Source organism: Poecile atricapillus, chromosome Z (assembly GCF_030490865.1).
Source record: "Poecile atricapillus isolate bPoeAtr1 chromosome Z, bPoeAtr1.hap1, whole genome shotgun sequence".
Taxonomy (NCBI): domain Eukaryota; kingdom Metazoa; phylum Chordata; class Aves; order Passeriformes; family Paridae; genus Poecile; species Poecile atricapillus.
In genome coordinates this window covers 110,894,207-110,921,676 of record NC_081289.1, presented here as the reverse complement: position 1 = coordinate 110,921,676, position 27,470 = coordinate 110,894,207, and the positions used below count along the sequence as shown (strand labels likewise).

General features: G+C 33.7%; 1 protein-coding gene across 2 annotated transcripts in view; it reads left to right on the top strand.

Moving 5' to 3' along the window:
* The window catches only part of VPS13A (vacuolar protein sorting 13 homolog A), a 111,379-nt gene extending 84,754 nt beyond the window's left edge, over positions 1-26,625 (top strand). Inside the window, exons 56-72 of one of the 2 annotated variants that reach the window (XM_058864230.1) lie at positions 318-464; positions 1,027-1,108; positions 2,369-2,438; positions 3,026-3,131; positions 3,491-3,604; positions 4,865-5,010; positions 5,131-5,212; positions 5,859-5,972; positions 6,411-6,486; positions 6,581-6,744; positions 7,115-7,160; positions 7,426-7,549; positions 9,341-9,455; positions 19,730-19,815; positions 20,386-20,509; positions 21,934-22,008; positions 23,801-26,625. In XM_058864230.1, coding sequence (XP_058720213.1) covers positions 318-464; positions 1,027-1,108; positions 2,369-2,438; positions 3,026-3,131; positions 3,491-3,604; positions 4,865-5,010; positions 5,131-5,212; positions 5,859-5,972; positions 6,411-6,486; positions 6,581-6,744; positions 7,115-7,160; positions 7,426-7,549; positions 9,341-9,455; positions 19,730-19,815; positions 20,386-20,509; positions 21,934-22,008; positions 23,801-23,851 — 1,722 coding nt within the window. In that variant the 3' untranslated portion in view covers positions 23,852-26,625. Of the gene's footprint in view, positions 1-317; positions 465-1,026; positions 1,109-2,368; positions 2,439-3,025; positions 3,132-3,490; positions 3,605-4,864; positions 5,011-5,130; positions 5,213-5,858; positions 5,973-6,410; positions 6,487-6,580; positions 6,745-7,114; positions 7,161-7,425; positions 7,550-9,340; positions 9,456-19,729; positions 19,816-20,385; positions 20,510-21,933; positions 22,009-23,800 lie in introns of those variants that run through there. The other variant, XR_009280685.1, reaches the window with a different exon arrangement.
* The last annotated feature ends 845 nt before the right edge of the window (positions 26,626-27,470 follow it).

Below are 27,470 nucleotides of genomic sequence, written 5' to 3'. Positions count from 1 at the left end.
GCTAAATGATCCAATTTTTATTTCAGTTATAGTCCATTACACTGTTCAGCTTTTCCTCTAGATAGCTATGTATTAAATGACAGTAACCCCCAAATAATGCACTATTTTGTAGTTTCATTTCTATTGAAATTTATGGGCAAAATTTGTTTGCTTTAAATAAAGCAAAATGACATCTAACTTAAAAGCTGCAGAACTTTTACTGCTGAGGTTTACAATATTGGTGAACATTCGAAATTTTAAAGTATATTATATAGAGCAGTATATTTTAGAACATACTCGACATAGAACTCGACATACCAAATTTTCTTTAATAATAGGTATGTTTAACTCCTAATGGAGTGAACATGAAGATTCAACAGCCAAATGAGATTCCTATCAGAAGAAATTATCTGCCAGCTTTAAAAATGGAATACAGTTCCTCTGCACATCAGAAGTCTTTCAGAATTCAAATTTACAGGATACAAGTGAGTCATATCAAAAAGTAGTTGTTATTTATTCTGAAAGAACATTTATGGAAACTTGGGTTCATTTCTAGAATTGGAGTTGGATTTCTCATGTTCTCAATTTAATTGTAATCATTGGCTTTTACATCAGTGCTTCTCAGTCTTTGAAAATACTACTTAAGTGCTTCTTGGAAAAAAAGGAAGACAACTGTGACTGTTCTGAAATAAGTACTTAGCATTCATCTTACTTGCTTTTTCTTGGAGCATTTCTGTTTATCAAGCAAAAAGAGAGGTGAAATTTCTTGTCTTGTTATGCTCAAGATTTTCAAAACAAATCCTTTGCAAAACTTTTGTGGACCATTTATTAGTACCAATTTGAAGAAACATTTCTAAATTATTAGAATTGGATTATTAGATTTTTGAAAATAGATATATTTTAAATACAGTAGTGGCTTTTTTCTGCTTTTGTATTGGTGGAAGGCCACAGGTAACGATCATATCTCTTGAGTTTGTCCTGATTTAAAAATATTTCACTATTGAAAAGCTAATGTGCTGCACCTTGTCCTGTCCTTACCCTTACTAGATACAAAACCAGATTCCTGGAGCCATATTTCCCTTTGTGTTCTACCCTATTAAACCTCCAAAGTCCATCACCTTGGATTCAGGTTTGTTCTAGTTTAACATAATCCTTCCTTTTAAAACAGTAACATAACTTGCTTGTACCGAAGTAAACCGTCACTTTCATCAGGTGAAGTCTGCATGACTTTTCTGACTACAGATAGTACACATAATAATGGTAGAAGTACCATATAGGTACCTGTACAAAGAAGATATACAGAAAACTATTTCAACACTTAACAATTTATAGAAAAGAAGAAAATGTCTTTTATTTGTCGTTATCATACCTTTTAAGAGCATCTTTTTGGCACATTACTAAGTTGATTTTGGAGAACATATAACATGTAAGTTATATAAGCTTAAAAGGAGGTTTTCAGTTCAGGCCACCACTAAAATTTAATGCTGACTAATGTATGAGAAGACTTGGCTGTTCATAAGATAAGTCTTGTTAATTTTGATGGTAGTGAATCTGTTGCACTTTTTCTGTGCTACTTGCGTTTGGAATTTTGGGGCAGTGAGGGGACTCACTTGCCATCCTTAGTCTCCCACTGTTTCCCTACTGCTCTAGTGTCATGGAAAGCATGACCTAGTAACCTATCTGAAGTAATCTTAACTAGTAAGAAAAGAAATGTGCCTGAGCTCTAAGTTGTTAAGTGAGGCACCATTTATAAGCTCTCCAGATGGCAAATTATATTTTGTATGGTTTTGTATGGTTTATGTATGCTTTCTCCATTGCTTGGAGCATAGAGCTCAGTATCATTATACTGTGTGATGAACTGGAGTCTTTTATTAATTTTTTCATGCCAAAGTCACTTGGAAAAATCTAAGTAATATCAAAAGAATTCATGTTGAGACAAAGAATACTGCTTGCAAGTTTGTTCAGAAGCTAGTAGGATGTCAGTTGTTCATTCTAAATATGACTGGTTTTAAGCTACAGTGCATGAATCTGCAGAATTCTTTTTTGTTTAGTTTACATTTTTGTATCAGCCACTGGAAAATTTTATTCCATGATTAAGGAAATTATATAAATCTAATATATCAATATTAATTTGCTTTTAAATGAAAATGGCGCATTTTCAGTTAAATATCATTTTGATGTTCCATTTCATCCTTGTCTTCCTATTACTTTCTGTTCCTGCTCTTTTCCCTGTCTTATCTGTTTGCCAGTCATATCCATTATGTAATCCTGTTGTGCAGGATTAAGAAAACCCTGAATGTATATGACATTTTCATAAAAAAACTTACAAAGTGTTATATATATCATATAACAATCTGTGCTGATCTCTTTTTATTTGACAACTTCATAGCACCAAAACCGTTTACTGATGTCAGTATTGTCATGAGAACTGCCGGACACTCACAGATATCTCACATTAAGTAAGTATTTTGACATGTTCCATCTCAATTACTATTGGATATGTTCAATCAAGCTTTAAAATTAATATTATTATAGAGGCAAACATAATGAAAGGTAATTTTAACACAAACTCAGTCTTGGAAACTCAGAGAATTTTAACAGAGATGAAAGCTGTGTCCTTTATTATCCACATAATTGAAGAGTAAAGCAAGGATTTTTAGATGTCTTTTTAATTTGTATTTTTAGTCATCTTTATTTAGAAAAAAAATCTATATATAGTGGTGTTATATACTGTGTTGAATGCTGCTATGAGTATAAAATTCTTCTGGTTACTTGGAAATGTGTTTATTTTAAGTGGGAAGCCTTCTTTTCATCAGCAATGATGAATCCCTTAAAAAAAAACACAAAACAAATGAAAGAAGAAAACCAACAACAAAATACAAACACACACACAAAACAACCACGCAAAACAAAAACCCACAGCAAAAAAACCCCACCAAAACCAGTACCTGAAGTTGTGTAAGTAGTCTAAATACCCTATACTAAGCTTAATGTGTTAAACATTTTTGTAGAACACCTTAATAATTACTTTTTGTTTCATGTGTAGGTATTTTAAGGTTCTGATTCAAGAGATGGATCTCAGATTAGATCTTGGCTTCCTGTATGCAATTGGTGAATTCTTTACACAGAGTGATGTGCCAAGTGACCAAGAGGTAGAAACATTTAGTTGTTTGAAGATAAGAAGATTTAAAATTTTTAACTATTCAACTTGTATTTAAAAAAAATTAAAAATTATTTTCTAAGTCCACATCAATGATTAATTTTTGTGTATCTGGGAATAATATGAAGCTATGAGGTTTTTAATTACTGTTGGCTGAGACAGTGACTCCTTCCTTTATGCTCTTCTTGTATGCTATGCAAAGAAGTCTTTAAACCTTATGGTACAGGGACAATGAGAGGAGCTTGTACATAGGAGGATATAATTAGTCAATTCATTGTGTCAGTGAAAAATGACTAGTAGTTTTATGTACTCTAAATTTTGAAGTAATATCTTTTTCAAATGCATTTACAGCTACAACTTTTCAAAAAGGATGTTGAATCTCTTCAAGAAGAACTAATGAGTGTGTCGTCAATGGATACATCACAAATCAGCTTGTATGAATACTTTCATATCTCTCCAATTAAGGTATTCCTTTTTCATATTACAGACTGAGTTTGCTCTCTGAAAATTTTTAGAGTGCAGGATATTAGGTTCTGGAAATAAAGATTGAAACAGCTGATTGAAAAAAAAGGTGCCAATAAAGTATTTTCATTGTTACCACTAACTTACTATTGCATTCCTATGGCTTTCTTTATGACTAATTTTTTTTTTTTCATTTTATTATTTAAGAGTTCCTTGCAAAATGCTCTGGTTTGTGTGCACACAGTGTATTATGGATTGGAGAATGACATAATTTCTAAAAAAACATACATAACGAGGGTAGGAGATTAGTGTGTAGCTGACATTATTACAACTGTAATAGGACTTCGAGGTCTCTATAACAGTTCTTAAGAGAGTCTCTCACCTATCCATGGGAAGTACATCAAAGAATGATTTGAGTTTCACCTTTTGGCAGTATCTTATGAGATGTTAGAAATTATATTTGACAAGAAAAATTGCGCGGAGGAAATAGGAGGGAATAAATGGGCTTGAGGTTTTAGTGAAAGATCAGTTGTCTTTAATGATTTTGGATTGAATGATAATGATTCTGCAAGGTGAGCTGTGTATCACTGAAATGAGCTGTAGTTACGCTTTTCTATAGCATAATGAATGTCCTGTGATATTGTCTTCAGAGAATCAGAAATAGACATAACTTCCTTTAATCTGATTTTGAAAACTGCAGGATAGATTTGTACTGTTTTGTGCTATGAAAGCCATTTGAGCAATTTTCCTGAATATTGTTCTGTTCTGATTTCTTTGAAACAAATGCCTTGGTTATTTCACGTAGGATTTATATGTGTATTTGGCACCTGCAAAACTGGTATTAATAATTATTTGTTACCAAGCTTTTGTTACATTCTTGCTTGGATAATATACTTCGTTGTCATTTCTGTCTGCTTTGATTTTGGGTATAAATTAGAGATCTAAATGTTATAAAAATAAGTTAATAATCTAAATTATAGCTAAAAGAATCCAGAAACCTTTTATGAAAACATAAGTAAGCAGTTTCAAGTTCTTGTTTTCTTAAAGGTAGTTCAGATTCTTCACTTTGGCGTTAAACGTCAGTGGGCGTTTTTTTGGCCTACATTGTGTATTTATATATTCTGTTACAAAGTCAGACTGGTTTCAGTCAGACTGAAAATGTCTTAACTCAATTTTTAAATCATTGAAAAAATTATAAAGACAGAAATATCATGTATCTAACAACTAACCATGTTATTTCCCGATCTCATTTTTATCCCTCAGTTACACTTGAGCTTTTCACTCAGTACGGGTGGAGAAGATAGTAACAAAGAAGAGAGAAAGAATGAATTGATACCATTTCAGTCCTTGAATCTCCTGCTGAAGAGTATAGGGGCCACCCTTACAGATGTACAAGATATTGTCTTTAAGTAGGTTAAAAATACGAATGTAAAAAGCACTCACAAAGTTTATACCATTATTACATATGTTAAGCTTTACTTCGTTCTGCCTGGTATGGATTTATTTTTTCTCTCTTCTCTTTTTTTTAGGTTAGCATTCTTTGAGCTCAGGTATCACTTCTGTACTACACAGCAGCTCCAGTCATCAGTTGTAAGGCATTATTCAAAACAGGTGAGAATAAGAAAATATCAATATCCAAATAAATTTCTATTTTGAAAGTGCTACTATGCACTTTGATTCTGTTAAACTAGTAAAATTACTTTAATTCTTGTATCAATGTTCAAAGGTTAAATAAATGCATACAAACCAATTACTCATTGAAAGAATTTTATTGCCTTGCCAAATGGCTTGATAACAAAACAGCTTGCTGGAATAGATAGGGGAAGCAAACACGATGGAACTCTGATAGAACATGATTGGCATTAAAATACTAATGCATTTTCTTGGACATTAGTACTATATGAGTCATATAGTTCTTTCTTGGCTTTTGTGTATTGTTGAAAGTCCTGTCATCCAGTGGAGAGAATCCAACAAAAATAATTTTGCATAAGATAATTAGTCCTCTTCTATCCATCCATAATGAATAATTAGGGACTACTGAAATGGTTTTAAGTACTGTTGTTTCTTGGCTGACATAATATGGTTTACTCACTGATTTTCTTATCTTTTTAGTACAACTGTTTTTACTTTTCTGCACAATTCTGGGGTTTTTATATTGAACTCAAGTTTTTTTCCCTGTTTTAATCTAAGATCCTACACTGTTTGCCTTTACGTGTAATGTAGGAAATATTTTCACTAATAACTATTTTTGTTTTAGGCTATTAAACAGATGTATATTCTTATTCTTGGCCTTGATGTGTTGGGTAATCCATTTGGATTCATAAGAGGCTTGTCTGAAGGGGTAGAAGCTTTCTTCTATGAACCATACCAGGTAAAATTCTCTTCTGCCCTTTTAAGAGTAGATAGATATGGATTGTATTGGAAATCTACATTGATACCTTTTTTGGTTTAAAATTTAGATTTAGAATTGAAAATTTCAAGTGAAATGCCTGGAAAACACAAGTGACATTAAAAAGGACAGAGAAGTCTATTCAACTTAACTTCCAAAAGGCTGTTTCTTACAGTTCATACCTTAAAATAAATCTTTCTCTGCTTCTTAAAATAAGCAGACTTCAGGGAATTAATTAGTATTCTAAAATTGTCTGTCTTCCTGTCACAGGAGCTTTTGCGGGTGCTTTCACACTTTATCACTCAATGTCAACCTGTTTTCCTCTTTGTTACATATAAATCCCAACAAAAATGTAAGATTAAAAAATATATAATGCATATATTCAAAGGTCATCATGAATGTATTATTTTTTTCTCACAGGGAGCCATCCAGGGTCCTGAGGAATTTATAGAAGGAATGGCGCTAGGATTTAAAGCGCTGGTAGGGGGAGCTGTTGGTAAGTTTCAGCGCTGTGATGGTAGTTTTCCTAACAATAGAGGTAAGTATTTGTAAATTGCATTGGAATTTTAAATTGGTTTATATTCCTGTAGGTGGATTAGCGGGAGCTGCCTCAAGAATCACAGGTGCTATGGCAAAAGGAGTCGCTGCAATAACTATGGATGAGGATTACCAGCAAAAAAGGAGAGAAGCCATGAATAAACAACCCACTGGTCTGAGAGAGGGTATCACTCGTGGTGGAAAAGGACTAGTTTCTGTAAGGAGGAAAAGAAAAATTAATTAATTTTATGCAGGCAAGAGTTCCAGGCGCTTGCTGTATTCACCAGAAGGTTGTTGGTTTTCATTTTTTTTAGTTAGTTTTTTGTTTCTTAATTTTAATTTTGGTTTTTTGCAGGTATAGAGCTACAGTTGAGTGATAGTTTTACAGAAAAATGCAGGAGGATAGAAAAGAAGATAGAAACTGTGAAGCAAGTGCCTCTGATTCTCTTAGCTTACAGTGAATTCTAGAATACTCCCAACACATGTACTTTGAGGCTATTCACCAAGGAAGTAGAAAGAAAAATGTTAAAAATGAAAAATACTATATGGAAGCATATTTGTAATGTCTGTTTTGTTTATCTTGGTAGGGTTTTGTAAGTGGCATAACAGGAATAGTTACAAAACCAATAAGAGGTAAGTTTGGTCTTGATGCATTAACTGTTTGCATTATGGTAAATATTTTATAATTGATGACATGTTTTAAATCAGAGTTATAAAACTCTTTGTCAAGATTTTATATTCCTACTGACATAGTTTAAATGTTGTTTACATGAACTTCATGTGGAGACTATGTAGTTGTATATCAAATAAAATTTGTAATTAAATGGTTATAAAATTTATTAATATTTTAAGAGAAACACTGTGGTGTATAATGATTTACTGCTTTTAATGCTTATAGGAGCTCAGGAAGAAGGAGCAGCTGGTTTTTTCAAAGGTGTTGGAAAAGGCTTAGTGGGAGCAGTAGCTAGGCCCACTGGTGGAATCATAGATATGGCAAGCAGCACATTTCAGGGTATTAAAAAGTAAGTAAAATAAATGTACAGAATATCATATGGCTTGAAAGAGACAATAGTAATACTAGTAGTACCTTGTGTCTTTGTATCACTTCTGTGTTATTTACATAACAAATAGGTGGCTCTCTAAGAAAATACACACTTGATATAATTTTAAAAACACAGACACAAATCTCAGATATTTCTGGCATTACTGAAAAAACTAGTTTAAATATCTCAGCAATCAGAATTTCTTCAGCTGAAGATTTTTAACTTTTACCCCAAATAAGCAGGAAAAAAAGGACTTCTCAGATGTGATGGAAGTTACTTTATATATTACTACTACTTTATGAGATTAGTTCCAAGACCACTAGATTATGCCAGTCTCAGAACTATGTTAAGAGTGCGTTTAAATACTATGTTAGTCTCACTTTAATAAATTCATTGTTTATTGGTGTAAAAAACATGCTCACGGTGAGAGACTTCTCCAGGGTCAGGCTGTTCAGGGATAAGCAGTTTGTTATTTAGGTAGAGGGTGGAAGAGATCTGTTTACACTGCCAGCCACAGTGTAAACATACTCAGAGAGGGAGAGAGAGAGTGGAGGGATGAGTTGGAGAGCATGAGGGAAGAAGGTAATTATAGGGGTAGAGAGATAGGGGTAAGAGCGGGGAGTAAGAGAGGAAGTTAAGAGAGGGCAAGAGAGCAAGTTAAGAGATTGAGAGGAGCGGGTAAGAGCAGAGCGGAGGAGTTAAGAGAGTAAGAGAGAAACAAGTAAGAGAGTAGGAAGAGGTAAGAGGAGGGAATAAGAGGTTAAGAGAAGAGAGTAGAAGGGAGTAAGAGAGGAGCAGAAGTTGAGACAGGGCAGAGGAAGTTAAGAGAAGTAAGAAAGAGAATGAAGTTCTTGTTAATACATTGTATCTTTTTCTATGGTGAATATTCTAATTCTTAGTGACCAACCAGTATATGACACACATTCTATAGAATTTACATATAGCCTATAAGAAATACTATATTACCATACAGTGTTACATTTTAAACTCTAAAAGCTACTCTTCAAATTCTTCTCTTGCTGCTTGACCTTTGGATTCACTATCAGCAGAAGGGTATTGTTTAATCAACAGGGACTATCCTTCAGCTGGCTAGGCTATTGTTCTTCGGTTATATAGTAACTAGCACTCAGTATCCTATAGCTCAAAGCTAGTTTTCAATTCTCTTTCGATCCTAGGTTTCATGTTTTCATAATCTTTTGCTAAACAATCGTATTCGTAAGGTTTCCCTGTTTCATCTTCCCCAACAATTGTTGAAGAAAATCTCACACTTTTAGTGTGTTTTATACACTAAAACACTGTTACAGGCAGTGGAGGAGGAGACAGTGTTTTGAAGAGGTGCTTAGTGACTTTAGATAAAGTTCAGTGGCCCTGTTCTTAGTGATTTGGATCACTTCTGTTACCATAAGAATGCCAGTCTCTTTTGTTTTCCTGTTTAAGTTCTTTAGCAGAGAAATGCAAGAAAAATATCAGAGTGAAGTTTCTATATGGCACAGATGTCTTTACTTTTGAAGTACTGAAGTGCAGCTGTTAGACACTAATTAAGCATTAGCATGCATGTGCTGCTCTGTGCCATCTAATTTGATAATAGTGATTCTCGGAAATAGATTTCTGATGTAATGTCTGTTACTATGCAAAAGTGCATATATAGACAATTATAGTTTTTGCATGAGTACTTCAATTTAATTTGCATACAAAATAATTTAGTTCCTTACCTAATAGCATAGTTGAGTAGAGATATTGACATGTATCTTAAATCTTCTGCTTTGTCAGGGTTGCGGATTCATCAGAAGATGTGATAAGCCTGCGCCCACCTCGCTTCTTTGGTGAAGATGGAGTTATTAGACCTTACAGGTTAAGAGATGGAACTGGAAGTCAAATGTTACAGGTGAAGAAAATCAAAGATAAATTTTTGACATACATTTAAACTCATCTTACATAGAAATAAATACTTTAGAATTTCCCACTTCTTAAATTCCCATTCACTTCTTACCGTGTCACTCAGTTTCTTAGGCATGTAACCACACTGGGGATTTGGCTGCTGTGATACAACTTTTGAGGAAGACAACATAAAGTAAATCAGTATATCTATCAAAGTTTATGCACAGAGAATTCTGAAAAAAGAGAAAGGTTTATATGTGCAAATGAAAAGTTTTATGCCTTTAAATGTTATTTTTTTGTGAAAAGTGTTGATATATACACATTTTTTCAGTAATTTTATAATACATAGCTTAAAAAGTGACTTTTAAGTCTCAATTTTATGTAAAACAGCATAAAACAGAAATAGTTGTATTTATGTCATACTGAAGCCATTGAAAGAGCATAAACAGTTCTGAAGTGGAATACTGTTTGCAGGAAGTATATGCTGAACAGCATTTAATTTTTAATGATTCATCTGCCATTTAAACAAATTTGACTCAAAAAATTCCCCTCAGAAAGGAAATAATTTCAGTTGTGACGCACACAGCTTTCTGAGTTTCTGGTTTTTTTCCTTTTGTTAGAAATAAAATTTCTTTCTAGAAATGCTCAACCATAACAAATAAAGTAGTAATTAGTGTTTGCATAAATTTGAACAGAATTTGAAAAATACACATGGGAGGTTTCACAGTGAGCCATGAAAATGTCATACCAGAATAACCTTTCTGGAGAAGTAGATAAGAATAAAGTTGCCTTTGGGGAGAGCATTTTATGACTCATTTTGATTATTGTCACAGCTGTTTGTTCCATGTTGAGTTCCATTCTTGTTTCTGTTTCTCCTGCATTTCATTCGTTTGTCATTCATTTTCTTGTAGAACAGGATTGATCTGTTGGGGGCCCCTTAGCTATATTCATTGTTCCATTCACTGGTGATGTAGTTCAGCAGACTGTGAAAGTGCTTTGATAATAAATAGTGTACTGTGCCTTTCTTGTAATGAGATGGCTTTAACCTGGCTCTCCAGTTTATAACTGGAGTTATAAAGCATTATTGCCTTAACTACCCTCTACTCTCTGGTAGTTAGAAGCTACTACTGACAGACAGCATAAATTTATTGCTAATCTTTATCCTCTTTTTGTTAAGAAAATAAATTTTAAAACATCCCCTTGTCTGTTTTTAAGTGTGTTGCTGAAACAAATGCCAGCAAAGAGTCAGCTCTAATGAGCTGACTTTACATTGCTTTTGCTTCTTAAATTTGTACATTTTTGTATTTTGTGGTTTTTTTCTGAGAAACCTTTACAAAAATCTGCCATGTAACATGTTATTCTAATTTTTCTGTATTGTATGGCTGCATACAGTACCTTCCATTATCCAACTTAAGAACCACTAAAGTGTGGCCTTGTGTAATGCCTTTGATGTTTTGTGATGGGAGCCACCATTTTAAAGTAGCTTAAACTGAAGAATTGTTAGCTTCATATTAGTTTTTGCTATTAATGATTCTAAAGCATAATACTCTTGAAGAAATACTTTCAAAGCTCCAAACAGAGTAGACAGTCAAATCAGAAAATAGAAATTTGCATATTTTTTTTTCCCTCAGACATTAAATTCTGCTTTAGGAGATTTGGTGTCTTAATTTAACAGTTAAATATACTAATGTGTTTGGTTCTTAATATTTGTGGTTCTAGGGCTGTTAATTTGTTTTTGCATGAGACTCAGTGTATTGCATGTCCACTATTTGAAAGAGTTTGAATAGAATAATATTTTCTTATGGATAAAAAGATTCCTCTCCCCTTTTGCAATGCTTCTTTGCATATAGATCAGGTGTCTGTCCCATTGTGGTCACTGTATTGTAGCTTTTCAACAGATTACAGGATTAGATTGGAATAAAACTTCTTTTGGTGATTTAGAGATTGTAGATGATGATCAAAGGAAATAAGATACATTATATTTTGTATGCTCATACTGTGCCCTAAACTTAGGATGTCGCTTCAGAATTTCTTTGTTTTCTGTGATTTTATTTTAATTAACAAACTTGCCAGGCAAACTAGTACTTTTAAACTAATGCTTCTGCTTTCTTCTTCCCTTACCATGCTTTCAGAAAAGGCAGGCCTACAAAGAGTGGACTGTGGCTCACAGTAGTAGTGATGATGATGACAGTTAGGATAATGTGGATTGTAACAGATATACATGGCCTTTGTCACATTCTTTTGACCTTTAAGTTTTAAATGTTGCTGCTATAATTCCTGCTGAGAAATCGGGGTTTTATGATACTAAATTCTTACTTTTTAAACTGTGAAAAAAAAATGTGGGGATAATAAACTGTATGATAATGAGTGCTAGGCAAACAAGCAAATAATATAATAAATATAGTCTTACAGATAAAACCAGACATTAGTTAAAATAGTATTGAATATGAAGAAATAACTAATACCATGACTTAGAGTTTATTTCCAGATGTATTTTTATCAGCTGTGTTTAAAGTTTTTTGCATTTATAGAAGTGTTTAACAGGGTAATTTACTATTGCTTTTAATGTGCTTAGTAAAACTTCATTGATTTGTACAGTCCTTATTGGTGTTAAAATGCTGTTTGACTGTTTTTTCAATTACTATTTCAAAAGTATTTTGTCTGCTTTTCTTCTTAACAATAAACATGTCTAAAGTATATCTAAAATGGATTCATCTGTTCTGTTCCAACATTGTTTCTCATGTTTCCTGAAACTAGATAGTGTAAGAACTCTAAATGGCTTATAAAGGTATTGAATAGATAAAATACATATGTTTTTCAAGAATTGTTATCATAAACCTTTAACTTTTCATTTGTCACTTGCTTTACCATAATTTTTTTAATACTTATTTGTGTATCTTTTGGTATCCTTAAGCATGTGAAATAACAGTTTATTTTGGTTTTTATTTTGACTATAAATTATTAATTCTGTAAGTCAACATTTTTACTTTTATAGTAACAAAAAAAATAAAAAATCCGCCCCAGAACTAAACTCCATGTAAAAACCACAGGCAGATGTAAAAAAATACTAGTAATTATTCAAACTACTGTGTAATAAAACATATGTAATATGCAGATGTATTTAGTTTCTTATTTACCTAGACGTGGGGGGTGAGGGGAAAGTGTCAACACTGATGGACTACAATTTGATACTATAAATTCTGTCAAATACCTTTACAAGTTACTGGTTTCTTAAAAGAAATATTTCTTCCATATTCACTGAAATGCTTGCAAAATTTTCTCGTTCTTTTTTTATGGTTTGTTACTAAATTCAGATTTTTGTGTTGCACTCCAAAGTTTTTCTTGTAATAGATAATTTGGTACCAGTAAGTATTATAATGAGAATTAATTCTTCTGCCACCATTTGAACAGTCAGCATTGCTCTAAAACAATAAGAACTTCTGAAATGTTAGCATGTTTAATGAAGTAATGTTACGTCTTTCATTGTCGGTTGGCTTCCATTTATCAAAATTCTGGGGGAAAAACCATTAAAATTGTTAAGACTGCTTACTCTGGCCATGTGCATTCAAAAACTGCTGCATCTCTTGGGCTTTTTCTTTAGTGTCACGGAGACAAAGGGGGACAAACTAAATTTGGGGGGATGGTTTTAGCTGAAATTGCTGATGCTTGCGATTGCTACAGGTCATGTGTTGCTATTAGTTTTGTAATGCCATCACCTCAAAGAGATGCCTTTCAGAATCAGATGAAAGGCTGTATTGCAGCGTGTTAGTGGCTGAAACACTGGGGGAAGGATTTTGAATGTTTCAGATACAAACTGATCTCCCATATTTCTTTGAAGAGCATAGGAAATCATCTTGCTCTTCAGTTTTAGAAAAAGATACATGATACCAAAAAGTTGGGGGAATTGTTCCATATAACATAATGGAAAGGTGACTGTGACATTTAGTTAACTTCACTGGGTTTTGAAAATTCAGAATAATGTTACTTAACATTATCTTTTTCCTTTGTGCTGTTTTACTGCAATTTCTTTTTTTGTCTTATAAAATCTTTTTTCTAGTCTTACTAGAAAAAATGCATTTTTATGGAAATTTTATGAGAAAAACATATTTCTTCTTTAGAAGATTCTAATTCTTCCTAAATCTTTATAAAAAATTGACCTGGTTTTTAATTTTTTTTTACTTGAAATCCTACAAATTTATGCAGAACATGGAGGTAAAATTAAGCATGAATGGTAATATTACTTGGTCAGATATTACTAATTCAAGTTACAACGCAGTGTAATTTGTGAAAGAGTTCATTCTTTACTTGCTAGATTAAAAAGTTATAGAATGCAAACTAAGAAAAAAAAAAAAAGCCTAACAAAACTAACGAATTTTGCTAGTTGGAGCTGGCAGATATGATTATATGCTGTAGAATATTTTGTTTCTTTGGTGGAGTATAATTCTGTTTTTCTATTTTTGGAGTTTTTGTGTTAATGGAAAAGATAGGAATTTTGTACAAGTATTTTACTTGTTTCTCTCCTGAGTCTAGGCTTCTCTGAATATATATGGAAAAAGGAATAAATTGGACCTGTGGATATGGGGATTTGGGAAAACAAAAAATTTCACTATTGGGATATTAGTACTTAATTTTCCTTTAGGTCATGGGACAAAAAGCTGTGAAAACTAATAGCAGAAACGGATGTTCTTTCAGGATGGGAAAAAAAACCCCAAACTAAAACAAAAACTCCAAAACATTTAGAGATTATTTTCTTTAGGGATTTAAAGTAACATAGCAAAAAAAAGAGACCATATTTTCAAAATTTTTTTCAAAATTTTAAATATTTTAACAATTTAACTTCTGGCTTCATAATCCCCCCATCCCATCCCTTTTTAAATGCTGAATTGAATTTGAAGTCCAGTACTCTCCCTGAAAATTGGTGGTCTAAGTGCTCTCCTTATCTCTCAGGTACGCTAAATTTTTGCTAAAATTTTTGAAAAATTGACAATGCAGCTTTTCCCAAGAGTTCAGTTTTATTCTTCTAGTGACTTGTACAACTTCCTCCTTGCTGAGGTGAATAACTGCCTGTGCTCTGTACCTTTGATGTTATCCAGTACATCCGTTTTGTTCAGGGTTCTCTGGTGGTCTGGTTTTCTCAAGATGCTCTGTAGACACAGGTCAGTGCCAGGGGATACTAGACCATCTCAGAGATTATTTAAAAGACTGTTTATACATAAATTGTTATTAGTAATTTCCAGAAGCAATAGACATGTGAGATCTTGGCCTTGCTAGGGAATAAAGCTGAAAGACTGGTTTTGTGCTTTTGAAGCCAAGTCATTACCAGTTGTGCTGTGCAGTCAGTGGTTTGCTGTGTCAATGTCTACCTAACCTCAAAACATACACTTTTTTTTTATTATTATTTTTAATTTGCTTTTATAATCTGTGAGTTTGTGAGGACACTTATACTGTGTTGTTAAAGGTTGCGGCATAATTATATTGCCTCAGAGAAACAGTCCTTCAAAGCTGTGCTTCAATACCATATCCTGTTGTATTGGAGGTGTTCAGCTTTTGGTTTAGTGATTCTTTTTGGTTATGAGCTTCATATCAGGTAGGATATTGAAGTGATTTTAGCAGGCCCTTGTTCCTTAGTATTCACACTTTGGTCTGCCGGGAAGAACATCTGAGGAGTCAGAAAAGTATGTCATGCTAATTCTTTCTGTCTTTCCCTCACTGTTCTTGAGCTTGGATTCAAATTAAAACATAAACATCCATATCCTGAAGTACCCTAAAACTGTAGGATAGGTTTCACTTCATAAAATTATATTCTTTGTGAAGTTCAAAATAACTTCATTTTTATTTGACGTTGTCCAGACACTTACCAGGTACTCATGCATGCCATCTAGTCTTTTGGTCCCTTTACTTTGTCACAGATGTCATGATCTGTTGTGCTTTGGAAAATCTTATCTGTGTAGGTTAAAGGAAGAAGCAGGAGCCTTACCACAGAAATATGTAACATTTGGGTACTATTACATAGCGTTTGCCCACCCAAATGGAAGATGTTTATAGGAACCTGTCTGAAACTAGCTAACACCAGTTGTTCCAGAGGAACATGGAAGCTTGCATTACTCAGTTTCATTTTAACTTGACTGTGACTGAAGCTTAAAGACAATATTCTTTAATTTCCCTGCTGATTCTGTAATAATGCTTCAAATGGTATGAATCCAAGTATTTTGGTTGTGTTGGCAGGAAACAGAACGTCTAGATGTGGTTGTCATGATGGAAGTGTAGGTCAGTATGGTTTCTTCATTTCAGCTGCTGAAACAAATTCTCCTGTGTATTCAGATCAAAAATTTATTAAAATAATTCTGCCAGTCAGCAGAAGCAATCTGTTTTTCTGCTGTAGAATAGGAGTTTCGCATTCTGAAAGCTGATGTCCTAATTTTTATTGTCTCGCATACTGTGGCCTTAGATTAAAATGTTAATCATGACCACAAATTCCCACTGCTTTTAATAAAACCATGTTGATACCAGAGTTACTGTGCAGCATGGCTAAATGGAGTCTTGAATACAGACTGTAAAACATCATGGACATTGCACATTGCTTTAGGTTTTGTATAATGGCATTGAACATTGGGATAACTGAAATCAGGAAGTAGGTAATAAAAGATTATCAGTGGTTATTATTCATAAATGATGAGAGAATTTTGCATGGCAAAATTAATGTTTTACATGCTGTTTTTTCTTTAACACTTTCGCCCCCTTTTTCACACTCATTCAAACTACATCTAACAAGTCAGCTGGGAACTACGTAGCACTATGTAATATTTCTGTGGGGAAGACTGAATAGGTAATTATACCAGGTTAGCCTGCTGAAATTAGCAATTCTGCAGCTTTTGAAAAATTTACCATGTAATTTGAGCTGAAAAATGCATTCAGAATTGGAGTTTCTAGCAACAACAGTAGATTTCAGAATTCACACGTTTGGACAGTGAACAGTTCATGCGGAAATACACTGGTAGTCCAGATAAAAGGTAATTTGAACATCAAGAGAGAACAGCAGATTTATAACCACTTTTTAAGTAGTAACAGCCTTTTCAGTATTTTTTTACATACTGTTTCATCTGAGATGAGTTCAAGAAGAATATCAAACATTCTGACTTAAGTATCACACATACTACTAGTATTTTTTAGAACTATTACCTAGTTCTAAGAAACTAGAAGAATCATATTTTAATTTTTGCCTCCAGTATTTAATTTTCATCTGTATAATTTCTAGCTTTGTCATAGGCCTCTCTGCTTGCTTCTCATTACATTAAGACGGTATGGTGTGATCAGGAATCTCTCCAAGTGCAGAGATGCCACCTTTAAGACATTGAGCATGTTTGCATATACGTGCAAAACTGATCATATTTACTGTTAGGTTATTGCAGTGACATCTAAGTAATTGTACTACAGGTAAGAATTTGCAAAGGAGGCTATCTCTTCTTGTGTTATTTCCTACTTTACAGCTTCTGGAGTGTCTTTTTAAAATAGATTTGCATGTACTTAATCAGGTTATTAAAATTATTTTAATTTGAAATACAGACGTGTTTTTAAAAATTTGTATGTGGTTTTTTACAATGTTGAAACTAACATTGAACAAAGAATGATTGATCAATGTTAACTTTCATAGTTTTGCATTACCAAACAGTGGTCCAAGTTGCTGTCTTTCTCTAAACAATAGCTACATATCATCAAAGTTTTAAGAACTATTTGTGCATCTGTATTGAGTGATCAATTATATATCATTTTATATTTGAGTTGTATAAGGCACTTCAGTAGCAGAGTGTAGTAGACAGCTTGTTATAAGAATTGTCAGCTCTATGATGTATTTCATCATGAAAATAAATAATTGATCTTGATCACTAAAAGTGATCAAGATTGTAAATAAAATGTAGAAAAATCCAAAGGCAGAAAATTTAAAAGTAGTTACTGCTTAGCATTGGCATGTGTTCCATTTGTAAATAGCTTGTGCAGTATTTCTGTGTATTTTATTTCCCAATTAACTCCTGTTGTCTACAAAACACAGATAAATTGAGTTTATGACTTTTGACTCACAGCTAACAATGAGAACTAGTTATCTCAGTGTTTTCCACATGCCAACAATGTTTTTGTGCTCCACAAATCATGTGTTTGGGAATCTTGGTAGAATGAAACACTCTGTGGAATTTGGTATATGTTTAAATAGCTTTTGTTTAAGGTTGTCACTTGTGCAGTAGTTAAGTACTGTATTTCCATAATAATTTTCACAATTCCGAATTTGTTATCTGCAAGCTGAGTAAGTTACAGCAGGGAGACATGACTTGTTGCAAATTAGCTAGCAAGCTAATGAGAAGACAGAAAGAGGTCACACCCCTTTCCTAAATCCCACCTATGGGGGATTAATATTTATATTGAGAGCCTTACTTCAGTGCTATGCGAAGAAAACTGAAAGAAAGTAATGTCTTTCACTAGAAAATCCTCTCTGTCCTAATAAGGCTAAATTGCTAAATACTTTTATCCTATACTTACTGTGAATAGAACAGAGATACTGGTCATTCTGTGTGATATTTATGTTTGGTCAGTAATAGAAATTTGTGTCATTGTCACAGTGTCTTCCAGTTAAGTGTATTTTATACCTATTCTGAACCATCCTTGCTCTTTCCACACGTTTTTTCTTTAAGTTCCTGTCAGCCTTCTCTTCCATTTCCCTGTCTTTCTTTCCAGGCCACTAATGAAAGTCCATCATAGCACAGACCTAGACCAGTAGCTTGACGTGTAGATCAGGTATCCTATCCATGCTATTCATATTCTGTCCATACTCCTTTGTCTTCTAACCATTCAGCGTGTTAGGTACTGGAATGGTGTAGGGACTACCTTTTAGAGAGGTTTTTTTAGTTATTTATTCAGGTCCAAGCTTCTAATACAAGAGGCAGGGAGAGACACATTTCAGAGGCAGAGCAACGCCTCAATAAAGCTTGAATAAGAAGCTTCCAAAAATTAAAAAAAAAAAAAAAAAAAATCCATGCCCTTAGTTCCTCATTTCTTATATCATTCTTCTTGCACAATTCTTCCTGCTCCTGACACTAGCTCTTGCAGAAATGAATGCAAGCATTGACTTAAGTAGGCACATGACTAATAGCTGTGGTTTGTAGCCTAACAGAGCTGGGGAAAGAGAAGTAATTTGAACTTTCTAAGAGCTTCTTGGAAAGCTCTCTTTAGGGTAACCTGCTACTCAATTATTCATGCATTTTAGTCACAAAAGAATCAGTATCTTTGGGGAAAATATAATTTTTAAAACATCTCTTTGGGCAAGTGGAATTATCCATGCAGTCAAATTTGAAGTTTTTTACAATAATAAAATGTCTTCATAATTTTACTGCATTGGGGAACACACATTAATTGGCTTTGTTTTCTTAACTGCTTTAAGAACTGATCTGGATATTTTTAAACTTCTGGCATACATATCTGAAGCTATATGTTTGTAGTTAAAACTTTATTGAATCATACTAGTTTGTTCTAATCTGGTATTGCTTCCAAGTTGTAACAGCTGGGAAGCATACAAGCAATCGTATTACTATTCCCAACCAAGATGCAGCAATATTAATTTGACCACTAGTTTAATCACGCACTGCTCAGAAAGTTAGAAATCCAATGGTTGCCAAGTGAGAGGTACCTGTTTTCAAAAAGTTACTAATCTGCTGTCATTAATATTTAAAATATATTGCAAATTAAAAGTATTCTGCTACACATTAATTGTAGGAAATGGTTAAGTTCATGGGGAAACAAAATAACATACAGGAATCCCAAATATTACTCAAGTGCATTATCTTAAGTCCCACTGTCGACATAAGGTTTCTTATATACAGTTAGGTATAAATTTATTCTCAGAGTTAATCAGTCAGTATTTTGGAGGCAATGAGATAAAGTAGGAAAGGAATCTTTATTTTGTTTGTTGTCTCAGAAATGTGTTGGCAGAAGTTCAATGTGTACCAAAAGTATGTAGAGAACTGAGTCCTGAATTTTTTTTTAAAATTATATTGTTCCTTGTCAGTTTTGGTTAGGATTGATTTTTATTTACATAGGTGTATTAACAGCAACCAAGTAGTTACAAATATTACCTATTACAGATGTTAGTTATATTCTGACTTTATGAAAAGTAGCCTTTTCTTTAAGAGTATGTGCTTTGTTACAATTTGTATTTTTGGAGCAAAAGTACCTTTTAAAGACAAAATTAGTACCTTACTAGCATATTCAAAGCTATAAAAATTTTATCTCTTTTAGAAAATTGAAAATGGAAGATTTGCAAAACTCAGATATATTGCACATGCTATGGTCAACAGTACAGATCTGTTAATGGTAACAAAAAGGTAAATAGTTTTGACTCCAAATAATATGTACTTAGAACAGTTGTCAAAATGTGCATGCCGTGATGATTGCTGATCAGTACCTGCACTGTCATCATATATGTAGACAAAATAACGGGGAAGGTGTCCTAATGTGCTCATGATTATCTTCAACAGTGTCATTCTTCAGCAGGAGAGTGTTCAATATTATTTCTCTCCTATTTTAGAAGGGAAAGAAATACTGATTTTAAGATTTCTTTAGCTGAGAAGGATTTGTTACAAACTAAAATCACCTAAACTGTGGGATTCATTTGAGATGGTGTATGGAAGGAAAGAAAGGATAATACAATAACAGTCAGTGTCTAGCAGTGGAGTAGGATCTCAAATACAGCTTGAAGTAGTGCTATGAAACACAGTATTTTAAATGTTAGAGGGAGTTTCAAATTTCACTCTTTTGGATAGTGTGCTGTATAATTACAGATCATAAGATTAAACGTATTTTGTAATGACAATTCACTAGAGCAAGGGTAACATGGTAACTTTTAAGTATTTTTACATTAATTTTTAAAACTACTTTTATTTTCTGGTGCCCAGTGGTGTGTTATTTGTGACAAAAGGGGCATTTGGACAGCTGACATGTGAATGGCAGTACACTTACGATGAATTCACCAAAGAACCATTCATCATTGATGGTCGAAGATTGCGCATAGAAGCCAAGGTACATTGCTCTTACTGTGTTTTGTTGTTACTGTTTTTTTGTTACTATTTATGAAATTGAACTTTGAATTTCTGCTCGTTCTTCTCTGAATTCTTGATCTCCTTTGTATTTGAGATACACTCAGAGAAAGGAGTTGAAGCTTGGCATGACTGAACTCCTCAAATAACTAGTCTCTGACTAGTTATAAGCAGCATGGAGACTTAGTCTTTGCAGATGAGATTATTCCTTGAGCTGTATGAATTTTTTGTTTGTATGCACAGTTCATTGTTTGTTCATAGTCTGGAAAATGCTGATATGATAAAAGGATCAGAAGATCGCAGAATATTTTTATTATGCTCTCTGGGGCACATAATAAGGTTTTATTGTCTTTAAAAATAACTGTAATGACATATATTTTTCCCCTCTCAATTCAAATTGAAGAATTTTGCTCTTAGTTGCAATTTTTCCTTTAAAAAATACTTAAAATGCCTTAAAAACCCTGGTAAGCTGGCAGAAGACATAAGGAGAAAGATGACCACCAATGACTATTTACAGACCAGTTTCTTAAATTAGAAAATTAATTCTTACTGGTATATTAGCTGTACTTTATTGAACTTTGATTCAGTAAATTTGTCTGCCAGTGTGTTGTTTCTGTTTTTAGTAAGCTTCATGTGTGTAATTACACATATTGGTTGTCAGGACAGTCTTGATGGTGCACAACATCATTCAGTTTTTCACTCAGATTATTTGTTTCTATTGCAGAGAGCATGAAAGGCAGAGCCATATTGGTTTGGAATCCTCCAAACTGGATTTCTGACAGCAAGTGAACTTTTACAGGATGAAATAATTCTTAGCGTTTCTGCCATTTCAGACAATGCTGAATAACATATCCATCTTTCCCTCTACACAGCAGTCATTTCAGAATCCATTTACATGTCTGTAGTATGCTCTTTATTGAAAACTGTGGTTGGAAACTATATTTTGCAAATAACTCCTTATGTTTTTCTTTCTGAAGCCTAAGTTGCTGTTTTCACTACCTGAAAGTAGTCCACTACTTGCAAGTCAGTATTGGTGGAATGTCCACTCAAGTAATGACTTGAAGGAGAATTGCAAATTAAAACCTTGGGGAGTAATGGATTTTGTTACCACATGTCCATTATCTGCCTTCCATTCTACACACGTTTATAGACCCTTATCCAGGGACTCCATGGTAAAAAGGGGAGTCTGTTACTGCTGGAGTGTTCACTCTGCTGTGCTTTCCTGCAGAAAATGGTCTCTCTCAGGGTATGTGCATGTGATGCAAACATACTCAGATGACTGTTCTTGGTACACGTGGCTGTTTGAACCATTATAGCTGCCTTGATAGTAAATAGCATCGTAGTCTTAAAGCCTGAAGTAACTAACTTCAATTTTGAGTTACTGTTTTGGTTCTGGTTTTCTTTTAGGAACGAGTTAAGTCTGTCTTCCATGCCAAAGAATTTGGAAAAATTATAAATTTTAGAAGTCCAGAGGATGCTAAGGTAAAGTCAAAATACAATTAAAATTATAGTGGTAAATTTGACTTAAAAGGTCAAAATTTTAACAGAAATACTCTTAACCTGAAACTACGTACATTTAAAATTCAGTATTTCCACATATCTGTTACACACATGGAAGAAGCAATAATTTACTCAGTACTGAATTCTAGAAAACTCAATTCCAACACCAGACTTTTCTCCACATAAATCTTTTGAATTACAGTAGTCTGACAAAAGATTGATTAAACAGGAATGCTAACCAAAACGAAACAATCTAGAATGTGAATTAAAATAGTACATTTTAATAGAACAAAAGTGTTTGCACACTACTTCTAGTTCCAGGTGGTGGGCAGGGGTGGGGTGTTACTGCTCTTCAAAATACAGTTTTTTCTGAAGAATAAAGACTATCCTTAATAAAAATTCCAGTAGTTTAATTGATAAATGATATTGCTGCTATTTTTTATACATTTTCTCTGTAACATCTTCGTTTTGACATCACTAGTTTTGACTGTAACAGATGGTAGGAACAGTTCAGATCTGCTACCAGAACTATAAGGTCAAAGTTCTGCCTTGTTTTTAACTGGTATAGCTAGTAATTTTCACAAAAAATGAATGAGTCTTGTATATATTTTAGTGGGGTGTAGTTCCCTGGGATTGTGTTTTCAGACAGCTTGCAAAAGTTGAATTCTCTCATTAGTTTAAGTTGCTTTTGCATCTTCTTACTAGTTTAGGTTGTATTTGTCTTTGTGAGGGTAGTTTCTAGCTACAGGTAAGTGATAGCAGTTAACTGTTACCTCAGAAAGATAAGAGTCCTATGCTGAATTTGACTTGGCTGTAATCTTTGAAGGTACTGAGTTTTTATTTATTTTCATTTTGACTGTGGTGGAACAAGGGTGGGCACTGCTGAGATCCATTATTCTCTCTGGGAAAGGAATCCCACCTATGCCCCAGCTAAATCAGGAACAATTCCAAAAGTGAAATTAGTACATCATGTTACATATACCACAAGTCTTAAGAAAAAAAGGTGAAAAATTTGAGTACATCTTTCACAAAAATACTGGGGTGTATATTTTCCTAGAGAGGCACAGGAACCTCACAAAGCAAACACAAATGTTCATATGAGGGGATAGAACCTGATACAGTAACACATTCTGATTTATAATAATCTTCTCATCTTTCTCCAAAGTAGTATGCATATCTTTTATGGAAGACCCTTGATATAACTTCATGACCTACTCTAGATTTCCCTCTCACTGCACTTTCCCCCAACCCTCCTTTTTTTTTTCTTTAATACTCTTGGGAAACTAATTTTCCTTTTATGTAATGTGAACAGTCCAATATGAAATTCCTTAAAAGGAACAAGATATAGTTAAATAAGGCTTTTTTTCTCAATAACCTATCAGACTGCTGCTGTTATTGTCTTCTGACTTCTGTTGTGATCCTTGCTTCTCTGTTGTTGTCTCTGATTTGGCTGGAGTTGTAGATGAAAGCAGAGCCATGATGGGGATTAAATGTTGTCTTCTTTTTTTTTCAAATCTTATTCCTTGAAGTACAGAGCAGGAAACAAGTTTAATTAGACATGGTATCAAATGTCAAATATTGGTGCTTAAATGGCTCCACTTTTGTTAGAAAGCCAGGGGTTTATACCCACAGAATAATTTTTAACACTGTCTTAAAACTCAGTTAGGAATAGAGCAGGTCATAAACGCAGTGAAAAAAATCATTCTAGTTTTCAGCAGCTTTGTCTGTTTTGTGCCACAGAAAGATTTTAATTTTTACTTTTTTCTTCACACAGTGGATCCTTTCTAAACTAGAAGAAGTACGAGAGAATCAGCCAAAATTGTAATGAATGGAGAAGCACCAAGATATGAAGAACACTGAACAGCTACCTTGTAATTCTTCTTTCACAAGCAGAACTGTTTGAATATCATCAACAAAGGCAAAAACAGGAGGGAGGGAAGATTTATCCAATTATTTGTTATGGTCACAACAATCTATATCAGAAAAACAGATGATGTTAGCTTAAAAAAATATGTGATGGTAAAAAATGTCTGCCAAGTTTTGTCTTGGTTTGCTTGATTTTTTACTGTAAGTATTTCAGATTTCATTTTTTATATAAGCAGTATAAAGTGAGTTTGTCTTAACCTTTGATACTGAAATTGAACTCTGGAATAATTCTTATGATACTATTTGGAGCAAACCTTGCAATTTTGATTTAATTGTGAAAATCAGTACTTCATGTTTTGGTTTTAATATGACTTGAGGCTGTGTTGAAATACAAATTTCTTTGTCAAAGGAAATGTTAACTTAATCACTAGTGTTGTAACTCAAAATATAAGAAGGAGGCTACTGATCAGAGAATTTGAATTTAGGTCACGAGTGGCTGCTTGGTTGACTATACTAGGGCTTTTTGTAAATGAATGGACCAGGTCACATTAACAGTACAGTATTGCTTTTAGTGTGAACTTTTTTACAACCTACTCAAGGAAATATTGCAGCACCTCTATCAATTATTGCAGAAAATTTAACAGTTTACAAAAATGCGTATTGGGGACAATTAACTCTGCACTAAACACATGAATAAAAGCCTATTATTTTAAATAGAAGTTGGAAAAACAGTCTTGCAACTCAAGAAGGAGTTTATGGGGTTATAAGTGCACTGTTGCATACCAAATATAAATGCCTTGAATTACACAATATTGTGTGCTAAGCAAGTGACTAGTGAAGTCAAATTTATATTAAATAATAAATATTATATGTCACAGTTGCTTTTATTAACTTTTCTTACCCAGTGAAACTTCGTTTCATATCCAGACAGCAGCATTTTATTAGCTTGAATGTCTGCAATTCTGTTTATTTCTTAGATGTAGTAGTCATAGTATTGTTGAATGGCTGTTTACTGCAGTTGATACAAGAAGTACATGAAACAATAGTGTTACATGAAGATTTCTATAAATTCCCATATCAAAGTCTTCAAAATACCTTGTACATATAGAAAGCACCTACTGCCAAAATATTATTTCCAACAAATAGTTTGGAATATTTATAGCTACAGGATAGAATTCTAACATTGCTGGTGATGCTTGAAGTATCCAAATGGTTCTGTTATTGAAAATCTAAAACAACTAGCATGTAACCTATAGTTGCAGATATTTAATTTACTGTAAGTCTTGCCATTGGTGTTTAACCATTTAGCAGATTACTAAATACAGGTAATCTTGCAGTTTTCCCCATAAATTGCAGATGGAATAAAAATATTATAAGGGGATTAAAGACTATTACGATGATGGTGTTACTCCAATAATTTTGTACACCAAGTACATACCAAGAGTATTAACTCAGGTTATATCATGCCAAACTTCCATACTTTGCCTTAGATAAGTAGTGGTTTTAGGTGAGCTGAGTACCATTCTTTATCTGTCTATTTGTTTTTCATCTGTCATTTCTGTCTTAGGCATGATAGTTCATTTAAAAGCCTTATAATGTTCTTGATAAGTAGGTGGTCTCCTCTGCATCCTCAACATTTACTGCAAATTTCACTTACAATACATCTTGTTTGTTCTTGTACATTCCCATTTGTGTGTAGCTTTTCCATTTACCGGATTCTAAATATTTTCTCTCCACAGAGCCTCTATTTTAGTTATTTCTCACATTTATTTTGCCAACAAACTTGAATTCTCAAATCTTAGCTGGCTCTTTGGTAATATTTAAGCAATTTAACTCCTAATGTGGAAGGATTTACTTTAAATGTGCATATTTGTGGTTAAGCAGTTCATGTTTTGGAAAAGACATAAATTCCCCCAGACTGGCATTTTTCTTACAGACTATAAAATTATTTTGATCTTCTTCTATCTAAAAGCCTTAAGACAGAGTCTGAAATGTCGAGAAGTCAATGTGGGACTTCTCTTCTATTTCCCTTGGTTTCCACTTGTAATGAAAATATGATTTTCAATAGATCCCTTTTCTAGTCCATAACTTGTGTCTTTTGACTTAATTGGTTTTTTATAAAGTTTTTCCATACAGTCATGAAAGAATTTTGTCATTTCTTGGCAAACACCAGTTGTCTTCTTTAACTATATATCACCCCAGGGTGAAAAGAAATGTATTTAGAAACTTGTGCCATCATGAAATTTTCTGGATTACTGCCGGTTGTATGAGATGTCTTCTCTGCTGTGCCTCATTTCTTATTGCAATATGCATATTTTTTTCAACAAGAAGGCTGAATAGGTATGTTAGCTTTTATTGAAAGGGTATATGCAACTAGAAAAGGGGATGTCGATAAAAATCAAAATGTAGGCATTTAGTTCTGCCCACTGTGGTGTTTAAAAGTGTATCTTGGCCTTTACTGAAATGCCACTTTCAGTAAAGAAAGAACCACTCCTCTTCAATATGACTGTTATGTAAAATTAATACATTTGAGAAATGTCATTTGTGTTCTCAGTTTGATAAGGGTTACAATTACCTCTAAGAAATTGCTGAAACATTTGTAAGTCTGATTGTTGCACTTCCTTTTTGTTCAGCTGCATGGCTTTCATGGCATGGCTCTATTGGTTTCCACCCCAATTTACCCCACCCTTCTTAATCTTGAATAAAGATAAACTGAATTTTATTTGACTGAAATGTGATTATTACTGTCTTTCTTTATGTACTGCTTTAATTAACAAATAATACCATTACTCATAATTTCATAGGTAAAGTCAAATCCTGTCTCTGAGTACACATGGTCAAACATGTGGTGCAGCCATCTCAGGAAAACGGAATTACAGATTTTAGAACTTAACCTTTGGTTTACTGTTCTAAGACAAGTTTTTAGTAACTGGATGAACACATGTAAGTTCCTTTTAAAATTGCTTTTTTAGGGGTGTGGAGTTTTTTTGGCTGTTTTTTGTTTTTTTCTTCTGTAGCTGTATTGAAAAAGACATAATGATGTTGCCAGATGATAGAATCACAGAATGGTTTGGGTTGAAAGGGGCCTTACAGATGGCCTAGTTCAAATCCCCCTGCTGTGAGCAGGGACACTGTCCACTAGACCAGGTTGCTCAGTGGCCCATCTAACCTGGCCTTGAACAGTTCCATGGCTGGGGCATGGACAACTTACCAGGGCAACCTGATTGCAGTGATACACCATCCTCACAGGAAAGAACTCCTTTCTGACATCTTAAGTTAAACCTACTCAATCTGGAGCTGTTCCCTCCTTGTCCTGTCTTGTCAAAAGTTCCACCCCAGCTTTCTTGTAGTCCCCTTTAGGTACACAAGGCTGCTACGTCATCTCCCCAGAATCTTCCTTTCCCTTCCCAGGCTGTCCTGAAGTCTTGTTCAGACTTAGGTCTTCACGAAAGAGCTACTCCAGCCCTCAGACCGTCTTCCTAGCCTTCCTCTGGACCATCTGCAACAGGTCCATGTCTTCTATTGAGAGCCACAGAGCTGGCACAGCACTCCAGGTACAATCTCATGAAGCTGGAATA